Here is a 21,440-nt window from a genome sequence, read left to right on the forward strand (position 1 = left end):
TCAAGCCTGTTTAAAAAAAAAAAGCAAAATATCTTAATGACAGATACCATCTTTATTAGCTAATTCTGGTTTCATGTAAATGTTCAAATGCCAGGTCAAATTCTGACAATAACTAAATCTTAATTTCTAGAGATAAAACATACATAATCCAGACATATTACCCTTTCCAACATTATAAACACCTACCTCAAACATTTTTCCAAATATATAAATAAAACTGGGATTCCAACAGTAACTGGAAAACCACGTTAATCAGTATTTTATTAATAGTTTTTCCTTCACCCTGCAAAGAAAAATCCAGATATATGTAGGTTTAGTAATGTCCTTGAAAAGAGGGCAGGAGGTATGGCTTATGGTGGAACACCAGCCCTAATTCAAACCCTAGTACAGGAATATTTTTTTAAAAAGAGAAACAATTTTCAAAATATAGCCAACTAGCCAGTGTGCCAATGGCTCTTACTTGTAATTCAAGCTACTCAGAAGGCTCAGATCTGAGGATTATGGTTCAAAGCCAGCCAAAAAAGCCCATGAGACTCTTTTTTTTGGGGGGGTCCGGTCATGGGGCCTGAACTCTGGGCCTGGGCGCTATCCCTCAGCTCTTCAGCTCAAGGCTAGCACTCTACCACTTGAGCCACAGCGCCACTTCTGGCTTTTTTCTTTTGGCTTATGTGGTGCTGAGGAATCAAACCCAGGGCCTAAGGCATGCAAGGCAAGCACTCTACCACTAAGCCACCTTCCCAGCCCCCCATGAGACTCTTATCTCCAATTATCCACCAAAAAGCTACAAGCAGTATTGTAGCTCAAGTGGTAGAGTGCTAGCTTTGAGGGAAAAAACTCTGGAACAACAACCAGGCCCTGGAATTCAAACCTCAGGACTGGTACCAAAAAAAATTAATTAAGATACATATATGTACACACACACACACACACACACACACACAGAAAGAGAGCAAGAAGAGAGAGAGAAAGAGAGGAGAGAGGTAGATGAGGTAGTTCAGTGGTAAAACATTTGCCTAGCATGCTTACAGCCATGGGGCTCAATCTCTTGCAACATTGCACACAAAAAAAATGTTTTTAATTAAAATACATTAGGCACAGAAAGTATCTCGATTATAAAAGATTTTAATATCAAATCAAACAAAACATGAACCAAAAGCTTTGTTTTCCATGTGAAATAGTCCACCAACATTGTAATAAGCTAAAAAAAAAAAGCATAGTTTCCATTCCACATCAAGGGATTTTGTCTTCTCACATTCCAAATGTAATGTTGGCTTAAAAAAATAGATTATCTGCCATGAATAATAAACAAATCAACAAGTTTCTTTCCAAGTCACCAAAATGACACAGCTCAAACTTTTCTTGTTTGTGATCCCAAAACTGGCAGCGTTTTCATTTCGTCCACTCTGTTCTTGTGTATTTGGAACGCAGGAGTTATCCATCTGCCACATGAGCACTGTTCACCATACCAGTTGAAGGAACCCAACTTGGCACTGCATTTTGGGCAAAGTAGCTGAAATAAAGCAAATGTGTTAGTTCAGCCATTCAGTTTCATACAAAATATACAACTATTTTTGATGATGCAAGATATAAAAATAGGCTACATGGCTCCTATCTTCAATCTAAGCAGTGAGACAGAATGCACTGCAAATTTGCTGAAATATATCATAAACTATAATTACTACACAAGAGAGATTTTTGTACTCAGGAGGAACAAATAAATCCCAGATTGTTAAGGGAAAAAGCTGAAGCTTGAGAGTCAGTTAAAGAAATCTGTGGGAGCCAGGAGCTTGTGGCTCATGCTTGTAATCCTAGATATTTAGGAGGCTGACATCTAAGGATCACAATTCAAAGCCAGCCTGGGCAGGAACATCTATCAGCTCTTAAATCCAAGGAACCACCAAAAAGCCCCAAGTGGAGTTATAGCTCAAGTGGTAGAGTCACTGAAAAAGACCCAAGTGGAGTTGTAGCTCAAGTGGTAGAGGCGCTAGCCTTGAGTAAAAGAAACTTAGGGGGCTGGGAAGGTGGCTCAGTGGTAGAGCACTTGCCTTGCATGCCTGAGGCCCTGGGTTCAATTCCTCAGCACCACATAAGCAAAAAGAAAAAAGCCAGAAGTGGTGCTGTGGCTCAAGTGTTAGGGCGCTAGCCTTGAGCTGAAGAGCTGAGGGACAGCGCCCAGGCCCAGAGTTCGGCCCCACAACTGGACCAAAAAAAAAAGAAACTTAGGAACAGCACCCAGGCCCAGAGTTCAGGCCCCATGAACAGACCCCCCCTCCCCCCTCCCCGCCCAAAAAAAAGCAACTTCATCTGGCCATGTGGATTGGAATATATAGTAACACCTTCTGAATAAATACATCAACTAAGGCTCTCCATGTATAAATTACAAATATTATTTGCTGTCCCTATTTTATATAACTATTTTATTCTTGTAATGAGATAATGCAGTAAAAGTTTCATAAGGTATCTACTATAAACTTTGCAGTTAACCATACCACTTCTCAAATTTGTAAGACTGAGCCAAGGGTCGTGATAAAGACCTTATCACGGAAGGATAAGGCAGGGGAATCACAAGTTTGAGGCTAACCTAAATTACATAAGGAAACATTTCTCAAAGAATAACAAAACAAGGCTGGAGGTGTGGCATTAACCTAGCAAACAACTTCACTGTCAGCCTTTTGCTGGTTAACTGGAGGTAAGAATCTCAAAGAGTTTTTTGTCCAGACTGGCTTCAAATCTCCATCTTCGGGTCTCATACTCCTAAATATTACAAGCATGAGTCACCAGTGCCTAGTGAATCAGCTGGTCTTAAAAAAATACTTTTAGCTGGGTGCCAGTGGCTCATGCCTGTAATGCTAGCTACTCAGGAGGCTGAGATCTGAGGTTTTCGGTTTGAAGCCAGCCCATGCAGGAAAGTCTATGAGACTCTTATCTCCAATAATCAGAAAAAGTGGAAGTGCCACTGTGTCTCAAGGGCTAGGGCACTACCCTTGAGCACAGAGAAGCTCAAAGAAAGCACCCAGGCCCTGAGTTCAAGCCCCAAAACTGGCAAAAAAAAAAAAAACAAAACTTTATTTGGGGGATGGGGCAGCAGTGGTAGACTACATGCTCCATTCCAAACATCCAAAACTAAAAGAAAAAAATTAGGGGGCTGGGAAGGTGCCTCAGTGGTAGAGTGCTTGCCTTGCATGCATGAGGCCCTGGGTTTGATTCCTCAGCACCACATAAGCAAAAACAAAAAAGCCAGAAGTGGTGCTATGGCTCAAGTGGTAGAGCATTAGCCTTGAGCTGAAGAGCTGAGGGACAGCGCCCAGGCCCAGAGTTCAGGCCCCACGACTGGACTCAAAAAAAAGAAAAAAAAAATTCATTTGTTGCAGCCTTACCTGTACTAGAAAAGTATAATCTTCAGAAAGAAAGGAGTTAAAATGCAGTAAACTACTGTTGAAAAAATTTGCAAAATGCAAAAAAACTAAATATACATGATACAATGTAATTCTAGAAAATAAAATGTTCTCACCTGTCCATCTATCACTCCCAACAAAGTAGATTCCATCCACTGTACAGGTTCAATGAAATAAGATGTACACTGAGACTGAGTCCCTGTGGTAAGCATGAAAGACGGTGTTCTCTTGTGGGCAAAGGCTATAGGTCCACTTCCTTCATTATGATCCAAAATACTTGAACTTCGGAATAAAGATCGCCTACAACCCCCAAACAGATAAAAACATTTATAACTTCTAAAAAGATTTTTTTTTAAAGCATGAAATCTAAAAAAAAAAAGAAGCAGCATGAAATCTGCATTATTTCTTAAAAAAATAATGATTATGCTAAATTTTCAATAATCAATATAATCTGATGATGATTACTTTTGTTGTTGTTTTTTTGTGTTTGTTTGTTTTGATGGTCTTGGGCACTGTCTCTGAGCTTTTTCCACTCAAAGCTAGCACTCTACCACTTCAGTCACAACTCTACTAATTTTGATGGTTAATTAGGTTAATGGATTTTCCTGCCCAAGCTGTCTTCAGAATTGCAATCCTCAGATAACAGCCTCTTCAGGTCAGATTATAAGCATGAGCCACCCATGCCCAGCTACTTTTACTTTTTTTGGTAGTCATGGGGCTTTAAAGAGCCTGGGCACTGTCCCTGAGCTTTTTCACTCAGGGCTAGCACTCTTATCACTTTGAGCCACAGCTCCACGTCTGGCTTTCTGGTGTTTAATTGGAGTTAAAAGTCTCACAAACTTTCCTGCCTGGCTGGATTCAAATCACAATCCTCAGATGTCAACCTCCTGAGTATCTAGGATTGCAGGTGTGAGTCACCAGTGCCTAACTTCTTTTTACTTTTAAGAATCTGAATTCTTCTCAACAATAAATTTTATTTTGAAATTTCTATAGTATTCAATTTAACTCTTCCTACAAAAACAAAAAAGAAAACATATTTTTCAGCTGCTGAAACAAATTCTCCAAAGAAAAGAATAAATATTTTACCTGCACTTTCTACATTTATAGAGAATTTCATCTTTTAATCCTTGTGAAATGGTGGTTGGGTCAACAGCAAAGAGTTCTTGAGGTAAATTCTGCAATTCTACAAGACATAATTAAAATGTATCCATTTGCCAAAATCAGCATTCTGCATTTTCAGACAAAATTCAAATGCCAAACTGAGGCAACAAGTGCTAAACTCAAGACTTAAGCAAAAAACATAAAAATAAATTAAAAAGCCTGTATCAGAAAATGAGGATGAGGTAGGAAAACAGTAAATCTTGAGTTCTAGGCCAGACTGCCTAATTTCAAATCCCAGCCTTGCCCTTTATAATGCCTAAACCAGTTAAAAAACAAACAAAAAAAGAAAGAAAGAAAGAAAGAAAACCAACAACAGATGTATCTCACAGGATTGCTAGAAAAGTGAGATGACATAGTTAATGTCCTCATAAATTATATCTAAAAAGGGTCTGTTCTAGGGAATGGGGAACATGATGGAAAGGATGACTGTGGTCAAGAAGCACTGGATACATAGTGAATATGTTAAATTTACAACCAGTTGAAGGTTAAAAAATTAGTTAACCAAAAAAAAAATTAGTTAACAACAAAAAAAAAAGAGCCCAATATAAACCAACAATTATTATTACCTGGATACTTCTCTGTAACCTTTTGCAAACGATATTGCTTATAAATAGCACTAGAAGTATCCACCTCATTTCCCATCACGTGGTATAACTTCAGCTGCTGCTCAAACCCCTCATTCATCCTGTAATAACCAACAAATATAAAGGTCAAGTTTCTCTTTTTTTTTGGTGCCCGTTTGGGGTTTACTCAGGGCCTGAGTGCTGCTCCAGAGCATTTTTGCTCAAGTCTAGTACTCTATCACTTGAACCATAGCTCCACTTATGGCTTTTTGATGGCTAATTGCAGGTAGAGTCTCATGGATCTTCCTGCCAGGGCTGGCTTCAAATCACCATCCTCAGATCTCAGCCTTCTGAGCTAAGATTACTAGTATTACTAGTGTAAGCCATCCGCACTCAGCTAAATTTCTTAAATAGAACCCCATTACATGCCTGGAGCCAGTGACTCATGCCTGTTATCCTAGCTACTTAGGAAGCTGAGATCTGAGGATCACGGTTCAAAGACAGGCCAGGCAGGAAAGTCCATTAGGCTCTTAGCTCCAATTAACCACCAGAAAGCCGGAAGTGGCACTGTGGCTCGAGTGGTAGAGCACTTGCCTTGAGCTGAAGAGCTCAGGGACAGCACCCAGGCCCAAACCCATGACTGACAAAAAGAAAAAAAAAAAAAGGTAAGATTATTACTAGAACAAAATACTCACCTAGCTTCTGGTTTAATAGTTTGGAGGTTTTCATAGGCTTTTTCAAAGCTAAGTTGGTCAGTCTTCATCATAAAAGCAGTCACTACAGCTACACTTCGACTGACTCCTGCATGACTGAAAAACAGACCTTCAAAATAAAATGGCAAATAGCAATAATTAAAAAAAAAAAAAAGACAAACTCCAGCCCCTGATTTATGGTAAAGTTCAGGTCTACTGCATTTCTACATTCTATTTCAATAAATCCACTGCATCTGAAATACTACCAATGTACACAAAAACTATTTCATTTCTTTATTTCTTTTCAATTCTGAATAATGTGAACGTATAACCTGCTCAAAATAATCACTGTATATTCACACACGATGAGACTAAAGGAGGATATTCTTAAGAGAGGAACAAAAAGGCACAATATCTATGTGCATCTGATCATATAAAATAATATTTATTGAAATGAACTCCAAGAAATGGAAACAAGGTATTTTTCTTTGTTGCTGTTTTTTTTCTTTATGTTTATTCATTTACCTGTCTTTCACCTTTATAACAATAAAATTCATTTTTAAAAAGTCACTGTAAAAATGTCTAAGTTTTGGTAATGGCTCCAGCAGACCCAACATCTGATCAGCTCTATAATCATAGGAGTGTCTCTATAAACCCTTTAGAATGCAGAGACTTTGGTGCGGGTGCCTGACAGTGTGTGTCGGTCCTGGGAAGTGGTGAACTCTATTTCCAGTGTGTGTGTGTGAGACAGTCATGGGGGTTAAACTTTTTTCCCCCAGTGGTTAACTGGAGATAGGAATCTCTTTAACTTTTCTGCCTGCTGACTTCCATCTGTGATCCTCAAGATCTCAGCCTCCAGGGTAGCTAGGACTGCAAATGTGTATTTTTTGGGGGGGGGGGGGGGCGGTCAGTTGTGGGACTTTCTGAACTCTGGGCCTGGGCACTGTCCCTCAGCTCTTCAGCTCAAGGCTAGCGCTTGAGCCACAGCGCCACTTCCGGTTTTGTGAGTGGTTTACCGGAGATAAGAGTCCCACCGACTTTCCGGCCCAGGCTGTCTTTGAACCGTGATCCTCGGATCTCGGCCTCTTGAGTAGCTAGGATTTTAGGCGTGAGGCACCAGCGCACGGCCGTATTTTTTTAATAACATTTTTTCCCCTAATCTGTTGCTACAGGGACAACGCATGACTCAGGGTTGCGCCTCCGGACCCCTCCTCTCTGAGGCACAAAAGGGTCTGCAGCTATGCCTGCCCCTCGTCCTCTCCCTGAGGCCTCGGCCGCTGGGGGTGGACTGGGGCAGGCCGGAGGGAGACACGGTGAACACTCACCAGTGCACCAACACTCCACGGCCCTCGGCACGGGCCTGGCCGATGAAGGCCACGCACCGGTCCAGGTGGCTGAGCAGGTCGGTCTCGGGTTGGTCCAGCGCCGGTACGAAGAGGCTGCGGAGACCCTCGAACCCCGCCCCCGCCGGGAAACGGGGCTCCGAGTCCACCGTCAGCAAGGCGGTGATGCCGGCCTCCCTCAGGCGAGCTGGCTCCGCAACGGCCGCCGCTCCACCCAGATACAGCCCGGGCCGCACCTGCAGCATCTGTCCGGAGTAGCTGGCCCCACTGGCGCCCGCGTTCCCACGGTCCAAGCCATCGCTTGGGCCCGGAGCTTCCAACATGGCAGCGCAGGAAGCCAGACAGCTGCGAGCTTCTACCACAGAGGGGAGGTGGGCTAGAACATCCCTCTCCTGTGCCCCGCCACCTCTTCTTCCCCGCCCCCCTTCCCCGTGGGCGACTCAGCAGCGCCACAGGAGGACCACGTGGGCAGCGGGAATAATTACAGCTAAGGTTAGAGCCAATGTATCTAGATCATTCCTCAGGTCATCTTACAAACCCTTGGCTGATTCTCGATGGTTTCAATTCCGACCAAGTAAGTGACCAAACTGTCCACAGCAGTCCTGAGCGTCTTCAAGCCCAATCCCACTTAACTCACTGAGGATTTTAGGTTGTCTAGAGAAGCAAGGTTGACCAGGAACTCCTGAGGAGGCAGACCAGGCGGCCTGGGCCTGGTCCTAGCTGAGCAGCGTGTGAACCTGCTCCTGCACCTTCTGAAGAGACTCCATGGTGCTGGGTAGTTCACCCACACTTCTCTTCAGGTCCTCCATGTCACTATAGAGAGCCAGCTGGGCCTCCCCCAGGATCCTCACGTGCCAGCCAGCGTGTCCTTGTCCACCCTGGGGAAGGACCCCGGGCTTTCAGGCGTCCCTGGCGCTGTTCATGCTCCAGGCTCTTAGACAGGAGTGATTCTAGGCTCTGGGTCTGAAGCACAGAGAACCACCTGAATTGAATGGACTCCATCCTCTACACTCTGGAGCCTGGAGTCCAGTCCCTGATTTTTCTTCTGGAGTGCATCTAAGGCATCGAAGCTTCAGAAATCACATCTTCCTGGGGCCCCTGGGCCTCGGCCTTCAGCTGGCATAGCTCTTCTTCCAGCCTTCTGATCTACTGGGGGAGGTGGGAGGTGGGAGGCGGACTACTTTGGATTGGAGGAGTTTTTCCGAAAAGGCTTGTAGGAAGGTGTCTGCCGCCTCCTGGAACACCTGCTGCTCCTGCTTGAGTCTCACCAGTTCCCACACCTCTGTGTAGATGTCTGACTCTGGTTTGCAGCTAGTCCCTCAGGGCCTCCCATGTTCCTAGACTTCACATAGGTCTGTATCTCCTCCACCTCTTCCTTTAGGGCCTTCAGCTCCTGTTTGTACTCCTTGTATTCTTCCAAAGAGGCAACCTTTACCCTGATGTTAATTTCCTCCTGGCTCCTCTTCTGGACTTGGGTGAAGATGGCGATGTTGTCGTTGATGGACTTGGTGAGCTCTGTCAGCGGCTCCTCCACCGTGTTCTCCAGGGGCGTGAAGGCACACTCGCGGGCATCTTTGGCCACATGGATGTTGTCCAAGAGGTAGAGGACCTTGTTTGGCAGCTTCTGTAGGATTTCACAGATGCAGGTGATCTCACTCTCTCCTTGCTTAGACACCTTCTCCGTGAGGTCCTGCTTATGCTGGGAGCTTCTCAAGATGGACTGGAAGGTCCAAATGTGGCTTGCAGAGACTGCACCTTTTGCTGGACACCCTGCAAGCCCTGGCTCCGCTCTCCACGCTGCCTGGAGAAGTCCTGTTGGCTGTGCCAGGCCTGCTGGTCCTCACCGGGGATATGGTGGACGTTCCAGCCCAAGAAGATGGTGGCAGCCACCTGGGTGAAGCAGAAGAGAAGGTGTAGCGCGCAGCCAAGGCAGCACAGGCCAGCAGAGGAGGCGGAGGACTTGGCCACAGTGGCGGCCCAGGCCATGAGCTGGAGTCTGCCGGTGCAGGCAAAGTAGTGCATAGGTTATCAAGTGCATCCACTCCTCATTATCTACACTGTTCCAGATGGATCGATCCCTGGAATACAGAAAACATTCAGACAGAAGACAAGATAAAGACTGACTTCGGAAGATTTCTGAGTTCCTCTAAAAAGAATTTTTATGGCATGTCTGGCCTGTTAGTATTATCTCCACTTTTGTTCCTCAGCTACACTGAGACCTGAGCTCCTCCCTACCCTAGAGTTTTCGCCATGCAGCTGGCCACTCCCTCTTCTGCCCAGACCTAGTTTGCTCACTTCTGCCCTCACTTTCTCCCCCCAGACCTACCTGCCATTGGATAGGGGCAGACGCCATGTGCTCCCTCTCCCAGGGAGATATGGCCCCTCCAATAAAACTTATAATAATCTTTCAAAAAAAAAGGTGGGGGTCTCAGAGTCAGCATCTAGGCCCTGAGTTCAAGCCCCCAGGCCCCTCATAACAAAAAACAAAAAGAAAGAAAAGTTTCAGGGAAAAGGCCTCAGGAGCAACTGAACTCAGATTTGAAATGAGGATCCCACCAACTCAGTGGCATTATTTCATGCATTTGAAGTAGAACTTTTTTAGTGATTAAATTTTAATTTTTCCTCTTTTGACTATTTTCCCCACCCCACTTTTAATTGGGATGATTTTGGGGGGGGGGAGGGGCATCATAGGGCTTGAACTCAGAGCCCAGGCACTACCCTATAGCTCCTTTTTGTTCAAGGGTAGCACTCTACCACTTTGAGCCATAGCTTCACTTCCTGTTTTCCGGTAGTTAATTGGAGATAAGAGTCTCACAGTCTTTCCTGATCAGGCTGGCTTTGTGACCCTCAGATCTCAGTCTCCTGAGTAGCTAGAATTACAGGAATGAGCCACCAGTGCCTGGCCATTAAGACTTATTCTGAAGGTATTAACTCCTATTGAATGTCAATGTCTTCCAGCCAAAGATCGCCTGGATTCTGACCTGTACTACAACAGTCTAGCTTTCTTACTCAACCCTGAAAACAAAGGAGAATTCAGGGCATCACAGTAAGACTTGTTAGGAGGATTGGGCTTTCTTATTAGGTGCTTATTTTAGACAGGGTTTAATGAAGCTTGGCTTTGCTCTAGATTGGATGCTATCAAGAAGTTAAGGGAGGCTAATTCTATAACTGAATATGGTATCTTTTTTGTCAGCACTAAGATTTGAACTCAGGGCCTTGAGCTTGGTAGGCAGATATTCTACCACTTGAACCATGCCTCTAGTCCAAAAATATCTTAATAAATCTTATCTATAAGAAGAGAAAGATAGAGAAGTACTAAATCTGTAATTGGTAGGAAGTAACAGCTGGGCACTGGTGGCTCAGACCTGTAATCATAGCTGCTCAGGAAGGTGAGATCTGAGGATCACAAATGGTAGTTTGAAGCCAGTCTAGTAGAAAAATCCCCAGACACTTATCTCCAATAAGCCATCAAAAATCTGGAAGTAGAGGTGTTTGTCAAGTATTATGTCTTAAGCAAAAAAGCTAAGCAAGAGCCAGAGGTCCTGAGATCAAGCCCTAGTATGGCACCAAAATACATAATACATAATGCATACATATACATATATATACATAAAATAATAAACATAAATCAGTAGAAGAAGACTGAAGACTGGTTTCTCAAGCCTTGAACATTCCAAAGAAAGGCCTGTAGGGGAAGGATTGGGTGGGGGGGAGGGGGGAGGCTGGGAAGGGAGGTGAAGGGTAAACAAAGGAGGACGCTGCAATGCTTGGTAAGAAATGTATGCATTATCCTGCCCATGTAATTGTAACCCCTCTGTACAGTATGTTCTCAAATAAAATAAAATAAAATTTAAAAAAAAAAAAAAGAAAGGCCTGTAGACTGGGCAACTAGCCCTAGGCCATCTCCCTGGGCTATACTAAATCAATTTGACTATGGATAAAGGTAGGTTTTATGTTTTATATAGCAATGCTGTATCAGTTTGACCTCAGAGTGGTTGAAGACCAAGCACTTAAGGGTAGTTACACATGCCCATCTGACTAGCCCCCAATAAAATCCATGAACACCAAACTTAAGGAGGCTTCCTTTTGAGAAATATTTACGTCACACATTGTTGCTGGGAGAATTAAAAAAAAAACCATATGATCTTGGTGGTCATCAATACAGCTTTTGTTATCCTTAACAGTGAAAAACTAAAACACTGTAATCACAAGTAATAGATTGGTTGAAAGAGTAGTTTTATCCACTCGATATTTTATGCAAGTATGAAGGAAGAATAAGGAAGTCTTACTCTACCTACATCCATTCTACCTATGTGATTAAAAAAATCAGTCTTACATAGCAAGTATAGCCAGGCACTGGTGGCTCGTACCTGTAATCCTAGCTACTCAGGAGGCTGAGTTCAAAGGATCATGGTTCCAAGCCAGCCGGGGCAGAAAATTCTGTGACTCTTATCTTCAATTAACCACCAAAAAGCCAGAACTAGAGCTGTGGATGAAGTGGTAGGATGCTAACTTTGAGGAAAAAAGATCTTAGGACAATGTCCAATACCTGAGTTCAAGCTCCAGAACTGGCATGAGAAAAAAAATCTGGATCCATTTATTTTAATAAATACATATATGCACATTAAATGAAAATACTGAGATTTACATAAAACTGTTGATACTGTTACATAACTATTAAAACTGTTCATGGTGATTGTTTCTGTGAGCCAGGTTTACATGATAAACATGATACCACTCTTTCTTACTTTTATTTGTGCCAGTGTTGGGACTTGACCTCAAGGTCTTGAGCAAAAGGCTTGGCGTTTTTCTGCTCATGGTTTGAGCTCCACCACTTGAATCATGCCTCCAGTCCCAGCATTTTTGCTAGTTAATTGTAGATGAGAGTTTCTCTGATTTGTATGCTCCCCCTACCCCCCAACTGGCTTTGAACCTTAAGCCTCATATCTCAGTCTCTTGAGTAACAAGGATTACAGGCCTGAGGTACTGGTGCCTGGTTGAGCTTACTTTCTTCACTCCATAAAGTGACTGTAATCTTTTGCAAAAATAAGGAAAGGAGACTTATCTGAATAGCTGTTGAACATTCACAGAACATGGCTAAACATTAGCAGGCATAAATTCCTGATCTTTAATATTGGCTAATTTGTGCTTTGAACCACTAGATAGCGCCATTTGCTGTTTTGAAAATATATCTCCCATGGGCTGGGAAGGTGGCTCAGTGGTAGAGCGCTTGCCTTGCATGCATGAGGCCCTGAGTTAGATTCCTCAGCACCACATAAGCAGAAGAAAAAGAAAAGCTGGAAGTGGCGCTTGGCTCAAGTGGTAGAGTGCTAGCCTTGAGGTGAAGAGCTGAGGGACAGCGCCCAGGCCCAGAGTTCAGGCCTACGACTGGACCCAAAAAATAAAAAGAAAAATATATCTCCCTCCTCACATTCCCCACCCCCCACTCCACATAACTTCTTTATTATGGGAATGAAAATATGCCAGCCTGCAAGAAAAGTAAAATGTAAGCTCAAAGAAGAATGTGAAGAAGAGTGGGATCTTGATGCATCCTGTCAATAAATTATCACGTATGCTTTAAGTTTATGTGACACAACTGACCTCATGATTATACCCATCACTCAGCTTTCTTGAGAGAGGATAGATAGATGAGGAGACAGAGCTCAAAGTCAGGACCTCATCTCTTACTCAGCTTTCTAGCTTTATTGTGCATGGCTGGCATTTGTTGGGTAATTGAAATTAAGTCTCCCTGACTTTTCTGTGCAGGCTGACACTGAGCCTTGACTTTACAGATCTCCAGCTATGATTATTCTGGCTTGGAAATTAAAATTAATTTTAGAAAATATCAAAAGAGCCAGAATCAGAAGTTAAAGATAAGAAGTAAACTGAAAAGGCAAATCAGTTCCCTCCATTAAATCTTCTTTTTAAAGTTAAGTTAAAAGATTAGGAGATTGTCAAAAATGAACTTTACAACTTTGGTGGGGGAGGAGGGGGGAGTATTGGGTGGAGAGGCGGGAGGAGGATGGGAAGGGATGGGAAGGGGAAACAAAGGAGGAGGCTACAATGCTTGATAAGAAATGTACTCATTATCTTGCCCATGTAATTGTAACCCCTCTGTACAGTATTTTCACAATTAAAAAAAAAAGATTAGGAGATGTCAGGAGCTGGTGACTCCATGCCTGTAATCCTAGCTACTAAGTATCTAAATGATAAAATGGAAGCCTTCAAGAATGAGTAGACCGGCAAAAGGAAGTCCTGAAAGTTACTTCTGTTTGGATGGACCTCTCCCTCTCAAAAGAATTATCTAAAGACTCAGAACTGCTAGCTGATATGATCACTATATTCTTACAGCTCAGAAAGTGTAAGAGCTACAGATGGGGCCCAACATTTTTGAGTCTTTAATTCCAATATCCTGCATGGGGAACAGGATGTTTCTCTGTTTCTATTTCTCCTTACTGTAATCCTGTCTTGCTAAAATATAGTTTTGTTAAAACTGTCACCTTGTGATACTCTCCTTTTTATGAAACACCCTGAAATGCTTTTCATGAGAGGACCTCAAGGACGTGTGAGTTTGCACAGAAACTGGAAAGCTGAGGGAAGACCTTATCCATTCTACCATGACATGCTCACTCTTCTGGTGTTTCTTAAATTTGGGTTTGTTTCTAGAACATAGTCACACTGTGACATATAATTATCATTTCAGGAATATTTGCCATAGAGCCAGGTGCCAATGGCTCATACCTGTAATCCTAGCTACTCAGGTGCTGAGACCTGAGGATCATGGCTTGATGACAGCCCAGGGAGAAAAGTCCATGAGACTCATTGCCAATCAACCACTCAAAAATCAGAAGTAGAGCTGTGGCTCAACGTGGTAGAGTGCTAGCCCTGAGTAAAAGAGCTCAGGGACAGGCCTTGAGTTCAAGCCTCATGACAAAGAAAGAAAGAACGAAAGAAAGAGGGAGGGAGGGAGAAGGAGGGATGGAGGAAGGATGGAAGGAAGGAAGGAAGGAGGGGAGAGAGAGAGGGAGGAGGGAAGAAGTGAAGGAAGAAACTATTTGCCTTAAGTGTATATCTCGGCCAAGTAATGGACAGGGAAATTTCTTTTTTTTTTTTTTTTTGGTCCAGTCATGGGGCCTGAACTCTGTCCCTCAGCTCTTCAGCTCAAGGCTAGCACTCTACCACTTGAGCCACAGTGCCACTTCCGGCTTTTTTTCTTTCTTCTGCTTATGTGGTGCTGAGGAACCAAACCCAGGGCCTCATGCATGCAAGGCAAGCGCTCTACCACTGAGCCAACTCCCCAGCCCTGGAAATATCTTCTTTTAAGTCCCTTCACTGCTCTATCATGCTCCAGAGAAAAATTCCTCATTCTGTTTCTACCATTGTTGGCACTCACTGTGGTATCAGTAAATGGTTGTTGATTTTTGCAGTTGTGCTCTTATTAATATAAAAGATCTAGGACAATTATAAGAGAAATGCATGGTATGAACTTTGAGATTCTAAAATAAAAAAGCTGAATAAAATATAAATAGGTAATAGAAAAGATATTTGTTTCTTTTTTGTGATAGTAGGTGGATACCTAGAAAGTGAGTCATTCAGATTTAGCATTGTCTTGAAAAGGACATGGTCTAAAGGTCAAAACAAACAAACAAACAAACAAAAACTGTCCTGAATCCCAGGCTGCATCTAGCCATGCAAGATCCAGTTATTATCACAGTCTTTAAGAAAGTCATTTGATTTCTCTAAGTCTCAGTTCCTTCCTCTACAAAATAAGGACAATGTTGTAGTAAGAATTAATTAGCAACACACTATTCCACAGCAGCAGCAGGAGTTCAAAGAGAATATGGAACAAGAATGGCTAGAGCCAAGATGGAGCACCTGGAAGAAATGACTGATGATTTGGATAAGTTGGTGAAAAGATGAATCACTTCATGAAACCAGTCCATGAAAATTAAGGATGATGGGATCTTAACCATCTCCCTTACTACAATCACATCTCCAGTTTCAATGAGTAATTTAGAGGTCAATGTTGTTGGAAAGATGTGTCATCCTTCCATAGAAAGGCACTTACTTCAAGATTCTGTTCAGAATAGAAGCACCTCATTGTGCAATGACACCTTTCCTTGCCTTACACACAGCATTCCCAACCACCATCCAGCAGTTGCAAACTCATCACATCTAGCTGTTTGTCCTTCCGAGAAGTTCTGGAGCAGGAACTGGTTAATGATACTTAGGTCATGTTCTCAGTTCCCTATCTGGCTCAAAGAGAAACTATTAAACAGAAAATCAGATGAGTGGACAAGGGAGACTACAGATGTTCCCTGTTCTGTGTCTAGATTTGCTGGATTGCATTTTTCAGAGACCCTGTCTTTCCACACTTCCTCAAGCAAATGAAATTCAGAAAGTAACCAGAGGCTTCCTTATTCAATGTCTCAACCCTTGGGGCTTCTTTTGCATTCCAGTTGTTACCAAAGAGTAACATTTTAGCATAGGAGGTGATAATGAGACTAACCAAATGTGATATACAGACAAGGCCTTACTGGGACTTCAGCTTGAACTAAAGAAAGTCAGCCCTGATCAAGGGAGAAGTCAGAATGTTGTCTGAGTGAAAAGAGAAAGAAAAGCTTATGTTGGTTTGTTGGAGTGGGTGAAAGTCTATTAATTTTCCATTGGCCTTTGACATGGTCTCAAAAGATGTTTTGATTCTTTTTTTTAAGTGATGTTTTGATTCTTGTGCCAGTTGAGTAATCTACTTGTTACAGGCTTACGTGGCCCTTCTATTTACTCCTTTCATGACCATGGTTGCTCATAGTTATCTTTACAAGGAAAAAGATAGATTCTGGAAATCTATATCAAGTTAACCCTTTATTATAGTTTTATTTTCAATGATCAGCATGAAGAATTGAGTAGATTTTGCCTCAAAGGTTATACTAATGTAGGGGGGAAGGGTCTCCTAGACTGTCAAGGCCTTAGACTGTGTGAGAAAACTAAACAAGGAAATTGACCCTTTACTAAAAACAGAGAGGCTGTAAAGGGACACCTTAGAACATATTTCACACATACTTCAGCCCTATCTCATACCCTGCCTAATTAGAATGGTGTCTGCTGTGAGAGTTGTGCATCCACCCCATGATTGCCTCCTGCTTCAAGGGTGCAGATGCCTCCGTGTGAGCATTGTGTATTCGCCTGTAGCTATCTTTGTAATGATTCTCCTGTAACTATCAATGTAACAATCCCCCGGCTTCAAGGATACAGGGGCATACTTCATTATGTTTCTGGAAAATACAACCCCGACTTGCTTCGCAGTTCATGCCTTTATAAACTAAGCCTTATCATTGGTTTGGGAGTCACAGTTACAGCTCCTGTAACTGTGCTGTGTCCCTGGCTGGTCAGTTCGCTGCACTCTAATAAAGCTCCCTACTCCTGACTCTGGTGTCCGTGGTGGATTGTTTCTGCCCTGCTCCCCGCCCCTCCACCTGCTGCCCTCCGTTACACTAACAAGTGGGACAGATACAATATTAAGATGAAAATGTCATGACTTTTCATACCACCCATAAGACATCCACATGCCCAAGTGAAAAGTTAGTCATCTAAGGGTCCACCTGGCAACTATTATCATAACCTACAAGTCAGAGGTATTGTCTACATCAAAACTAAGAATGTATTAACCAGTTATATGACCTCCAAAATTCAGCCACACTGGCTACATCAGCCCACACAGTATGTGCTCAAAGCTGTAGTCTCTATCAAAGGAAGATCTCAAGAAGAGGACCTTACTAGAGCTCCAGGACTAGCTCCACGTACTTCTGCATTTGTAAGATAATGCTCTAGAGCATATATGAACACTGGAATGGCTTGTAAATACTAGTGGAAAGAAGCAGTGTCCACTAGGTGCCAGCATCCGCTTACCAAGCAGTCTTGTCCTATAGCTTTTTGGTTTGCTTTGTTTTGTTTTCGTCAGGGTTAGTAGACAGCAGGGAAGAATACTCACACATATCTTTAGAGTGCGCCCAAGGCTATTTATCTGGGCTTTTGGACAGTTATCCTTGTGGACAAGGAAGAAAATTATGAGCTGGATATTAAGAAAATAAAATGGGTTGGTAATATATTCAACAATTGTACCCAAAGGTGTGACATAGATCAATGGTGATCAAGAAACAATTTTCTAGTTAAACAGCCCCTAAATTCTTTCTCTTTCTTTCTTTCTTTCTTTTTTTTTTTTTTTGGTCGTGGGGCTTGAACTCTGGGCCCGGGCGCTGTCCCTCAGCTCTTCAGCTCAAGGCGAGTGCCCTACTGCTTGAGCTACAGCGCCACTTCCGGTTTTCTAGTGGTTTATTGGAGATAGGAGTCTCAAGGTCTTTCCTGCCTGGGCTGGCTTTGAACCATGATCCTCAGATCTCAGCCTCCTGAGTAGCTAGGATTACAAGCAAGAGCCACCTGCGCCGGCTCTTCCTATCTTTTTGTTATTATTCTTGTGGGGCTTGAACTCTGGACATAGGTGGTGTCCCTGAGCTCTTCAGCTCAAGGCACGCATTGTACTACTTGAGCCACAGTGACACTTCCAGCTTTTTGGTGTTTAATTGGAGATAAAAGTCTCACAGACCTTACTGCCCAGGCTGGCTTTGAATGGTAATCCTCAAAGCTCAGTCTTTTGAATAGCTAAGATTACAGATGTGAGCCACTAGTGCCCAGCGAACTTTTTGAGTGTTTTGGATTAGAGCAGTAATATATGCTTACCTAATTCATATATGTTCCACCTCAGAGGGACTACAATATTGTCTTATTAAGTTAATAACGACATAATTCAAGAGATAAATGTGAGTTTACATTTTGATCCTTAAAAGGTAGTCTATAAATATAAATTGGAAAGCAAGGAAGTAGGTGTGCCTTAGATGAAAAACAATTTCTCCCAAGGTTATAAACTCAATGACAGGCTGGGCAATGTTATTAACTTCTGTAGTATCTCCTCAGGCGACCTAAACTCTATGTAAAAGATCTGAGTTTTCCTTTTATCCCATCACCAACAAGTCATTTAATCTCTCAGAGTCTGTTTCCATTTCTCTAAATTTAACAAGTTGAACTATATCTCTAAGTCATTCCGAGCAGAAAATTTCTAGAATGTGGCCCTTTCTTTTCTTTTTTTTTTTTTTTTTTTTTGGGTCTGGTCGTGAGGCCTGAACTCTGGGCCTGGGCGCCCAGAGCTCTTCAGCTCAAGGCTAGCGCTCTACCACTGAGCCACAGCGCCACTTCCGGCTTTTTGCTTTTTGCTTATGTGGTGCTGAGGAATCGAACCCAGGGCCTCTGGCTTGCAATGCAAGCACTCTACCACTGAGCCACCTTCCCAGCCCCCCTTTATTTTCAACACCCCCTTGTTCCTTTTCAAGTGCCTTTCTGAGATGCAGGCCTAGAAAAGTAAAAGACACTTATACTAGGTATAACCTATATCAGCCCATTTAGAAGTCCTGGCCAAACAAATGGAAGGCATATTTCTGTAGCTTATAATGATTTTAGAAATGTGATTGAAGAATCTGTTGGTTTTTCCAATAGCAAAACTCAACAATGGCTGAGACCTAGTGTCCAGGTTCTCACTCTATAGTAGTATTAAGAGGCAGGGTATATGCTTTCATTTCTTGGACCACAGCAGACAGGGTATAATCCTGGTGTGCAACCACAGCAGCACTTTTATACATACGTCTGTTTTCTAATGATAATAGTGGCTGTGTGATTCCAGTCTGTTTCCGACCACAAAAGAGGAGAAAACTCTCTTGATGGACTGATATTAGAGAGCTTTGCTGAACATTCAAACTAGAGTTTGTTTCTTCCTTCCACTAGATCCTTCTGTAAATTATTGAATAATGTGTAAGAAATCCCTTCCTACTTAATCCAGCTAGAATGAATTCTGTTCTCTGAGACTGAATCTTGATTAATGTAGCAATAATTTTTTTTAAAGACCAGGAAGGGTCTGTGGCAAATTGTTAAACAGTGGCTACATTTATAACTAGATGGGAAGTGTAAACTGAAAGCAGAGTTTAACATTTTTCAACACAATATGACTCGTTCAAATAAAATCTTTATGTATTAAAGAAGCTCTGTTTAAAATATCAACCTAAACCAAGTTCAGGTCGCTTATGCCTGTAACCCTCTCTATTCAGGGGTTGAGATCTGAGGATCAAAGCCAGTCCTGGAAGGATATCCCTAGATACTCATCTCCAATTAACTACCAAAAAACGAGAAGTGGATATGTGGTCCAAATGATAGACTACTAGACTTGAGCACAAAAATCTCAGGGACACTCCCCCACAGTATAACCCCTGCTTTCACTATATTTGATGTCGGTATAATTTGTGGAGGAGATGGGGAAAAACAAGTCATTTAAGGATACAGGTGGACCCGATGCAACTAGAAGTACAAGTTGTCATGTCAAAAACGAACTTTACAACTTTGGTGGGGGGGGGGGGGGTTGGGGGGGCGGGAGGAGGCTGGGAAGGGATGTGAAGGGTAAACAAAGGAGGAGGCTACAATGCTTGATAAGAAATGTACTCATTATCTTGCCCATGTAATTGTAACCCCTCTGTACAGTATGTTCACAAAAAATAAAAATAAAAAAAATCTCAGGGACAATGCCCAGGCCCTAACTTCAAGCCCCAGGAAACACAGACATAAACAAATCAACTTAAGTGAGTAATTTGTACTTTGGAAATACAATTTATGGCATGATCAAAATACACCGTTTTTTTTTCTCTCCTAATCCATGTAAAACAAGTTCAATTTATTCCCCTCTTCACTATCCCATCTCCTCCTCTCCTTTCACTGGCATCTATTTCCTTTGCTTTTCATAGAGGCCAAAGTAAAAGAGATGGCAGAGAGGGAAGCTAATAGGTAAAGGAACCAAAAGTTCATATTTGGGTAGGCAGGTCCCTCTCTCTTCTCTGAAGTTGACTAGTGGCTAATGCCAACTACTTTCCCATGGATACTTGTGGATTTTGTGAAGATGTCCACTTTTGGAAATTGCCTTTTCATAGTACCATGCTCAAGGACGATCATCTATTTTCTAGATGTTGCTTTGCACATTGTCTCTCAGCCCCTACGAATCCAGATGCAAATTCAGCTTTTTGGTGATTTTGTTTAGCCCTCTTGGTGGTTTCATTGTACAGGAACCAAGGCAACTCCATGCCAGTTTGTTATCTTTTGTGACCATGTAAATATAACACACATGTCTTCAGGATATTCTGTGGTGCTAGCTCTTCTATCCCACACTACATCTTACTTTAGTTCTCTTAAGGCTAAATTCCATTCCTTCCATTTTCTCTAGCATCAGGGGACACATTTCTGAACTCTCTGAATGCATCCATGGTCATTTTCCTCATTAGACTTGAGAAAGAGCGTCCTACACTTCCCCACTATGAGAGAGAATTGTAGCAGAGATCACTTTACAAATCCTCTTTTCTCTTCATATCCTGCATCACCCTTCCTTTTTATCTCCTTGTGATTTGAGGGTCGAAAAGCCAAGGAACAGATCTTCAAGCATTTCCTCTGAAAATTCTGCATGTGATGAGCTGCTTGAGAATTTTGTGTCTATAATATCTTGAAATATCACTTTTGACATCCTGTCACAAGTAGAAGTGCTTAATTTTACAGAATAAAAATAAAAACTCGCCTTCCTGCTTTATTCTCTCTAGGCAAACTATCTGAGGAATGGTAGTCAGTTCTAGATCTTATATTTTAAATCAAATCCAGAGCCACTGAGAGGGTGTTTAGAAAAGACAGGATGGAAAAGGAATAACTGGTTAGAAAAGAGTTGAAAGCCCTTGGAGAAAAAAAACATTGAATAAAAAAGGTGCATTTTTTAAGAAACCCCAAGCACGAGCCAAGAAGTAGGGTAAGGCTTCTTTGAAACTGGCCCTCTGGCTTTGTAGGAAGTAACTAAAAGCTTCTTTTGCTGGGGCCACGAATTTAATAAAAGCTGGACACCCAGCCCCCTTCCCTTCACACACACTTTAAATCTGTACCTTTTGATCTGAGCCATACCCACCTGGAGCCATTTTATTATCACTTCTAGGGAGGATAGAATTTACCTATAAGCATCTATGACAAAGGGGCAGTTGTCCTTCAGATGGCTAATGCCTTCTTATCATCTGTGGTAAAAGGTAAAACTGCTCCAAAGGAAGAGAACAGCCAAAAGCTATGAACCGCTATGCAACAGTGACTAATTTATTCTCCCTCCCCTCAAGTGATAAAGTAATAACAGTTTCTCTGGAACCTCTCCAGAGAATAAAGTTGAGATAATGG

At 42.4% G+C, this 21,440-nt stretch overlaps 1 protein-coding gene and 1 pseudogene across 2 annotated transcripts; both read right to left on the reverse strand.

Moving 5' to 3' along the window:
- Positions 1–1,104: 1,104 nt before the first annotated feature.
- Dusp12 (dual specificity phosphatase 12) lies at positions 1,105–7,501 on the reverse strand. Of its 2 annotated transcripts, XM_042681786.1 has the most exons (6): positions 7,137–7,501; positions 5,815–5,928; positions 5,123–5,241; positions 4,482–4,578; positions 3,512–3,695; positions 1,105–1,510 (listed from the first exon to the last, which is right to left on the reverse strand). In XM_042681786.1, exons 1-6 carry the CDS (start codon positions 7,475–7,477, stop codon positions 1,349–1,351), a joined length of 1,017 nt encoding a protein of 338 aa, XP_042537720.1. In that variant the 5' UTR covers positions 7,478–7,501; the 3' UTR covers positions 1,105–1,348. The 2 variants fall into 2 exon arrangements, with proteins under 2 accessions (XP_042537720.1, XP_042537722.1); XM_042681788.1 differs by lacking the exon at positions 3,512–3,695.
- Positions 7,502–7,594: 93 nt separating this feature from the next.
- Positions 7,595–9,176, reverse strand: LOC122109184 (annotated as a pseudogene).
- Positions 9,177–21,440: the final 12,264 nt, after the last annotated feature.

Source organism: Dipodomys spectabilis, unplaced genomic scaffold (assembly GCF_019054845.1).
Source record: "Dipodomys spectabilis isolate Male_0828 unplaced genomic scaffold, ASM1905484v1 ptg000069l, whole genome shotgun sequence".
NCBI lineage: Eukaryota > Metazoa > Chordata > Mammalia > Rodentia > Heteromyidae > Dipodomys > Dipodomys spectabilis.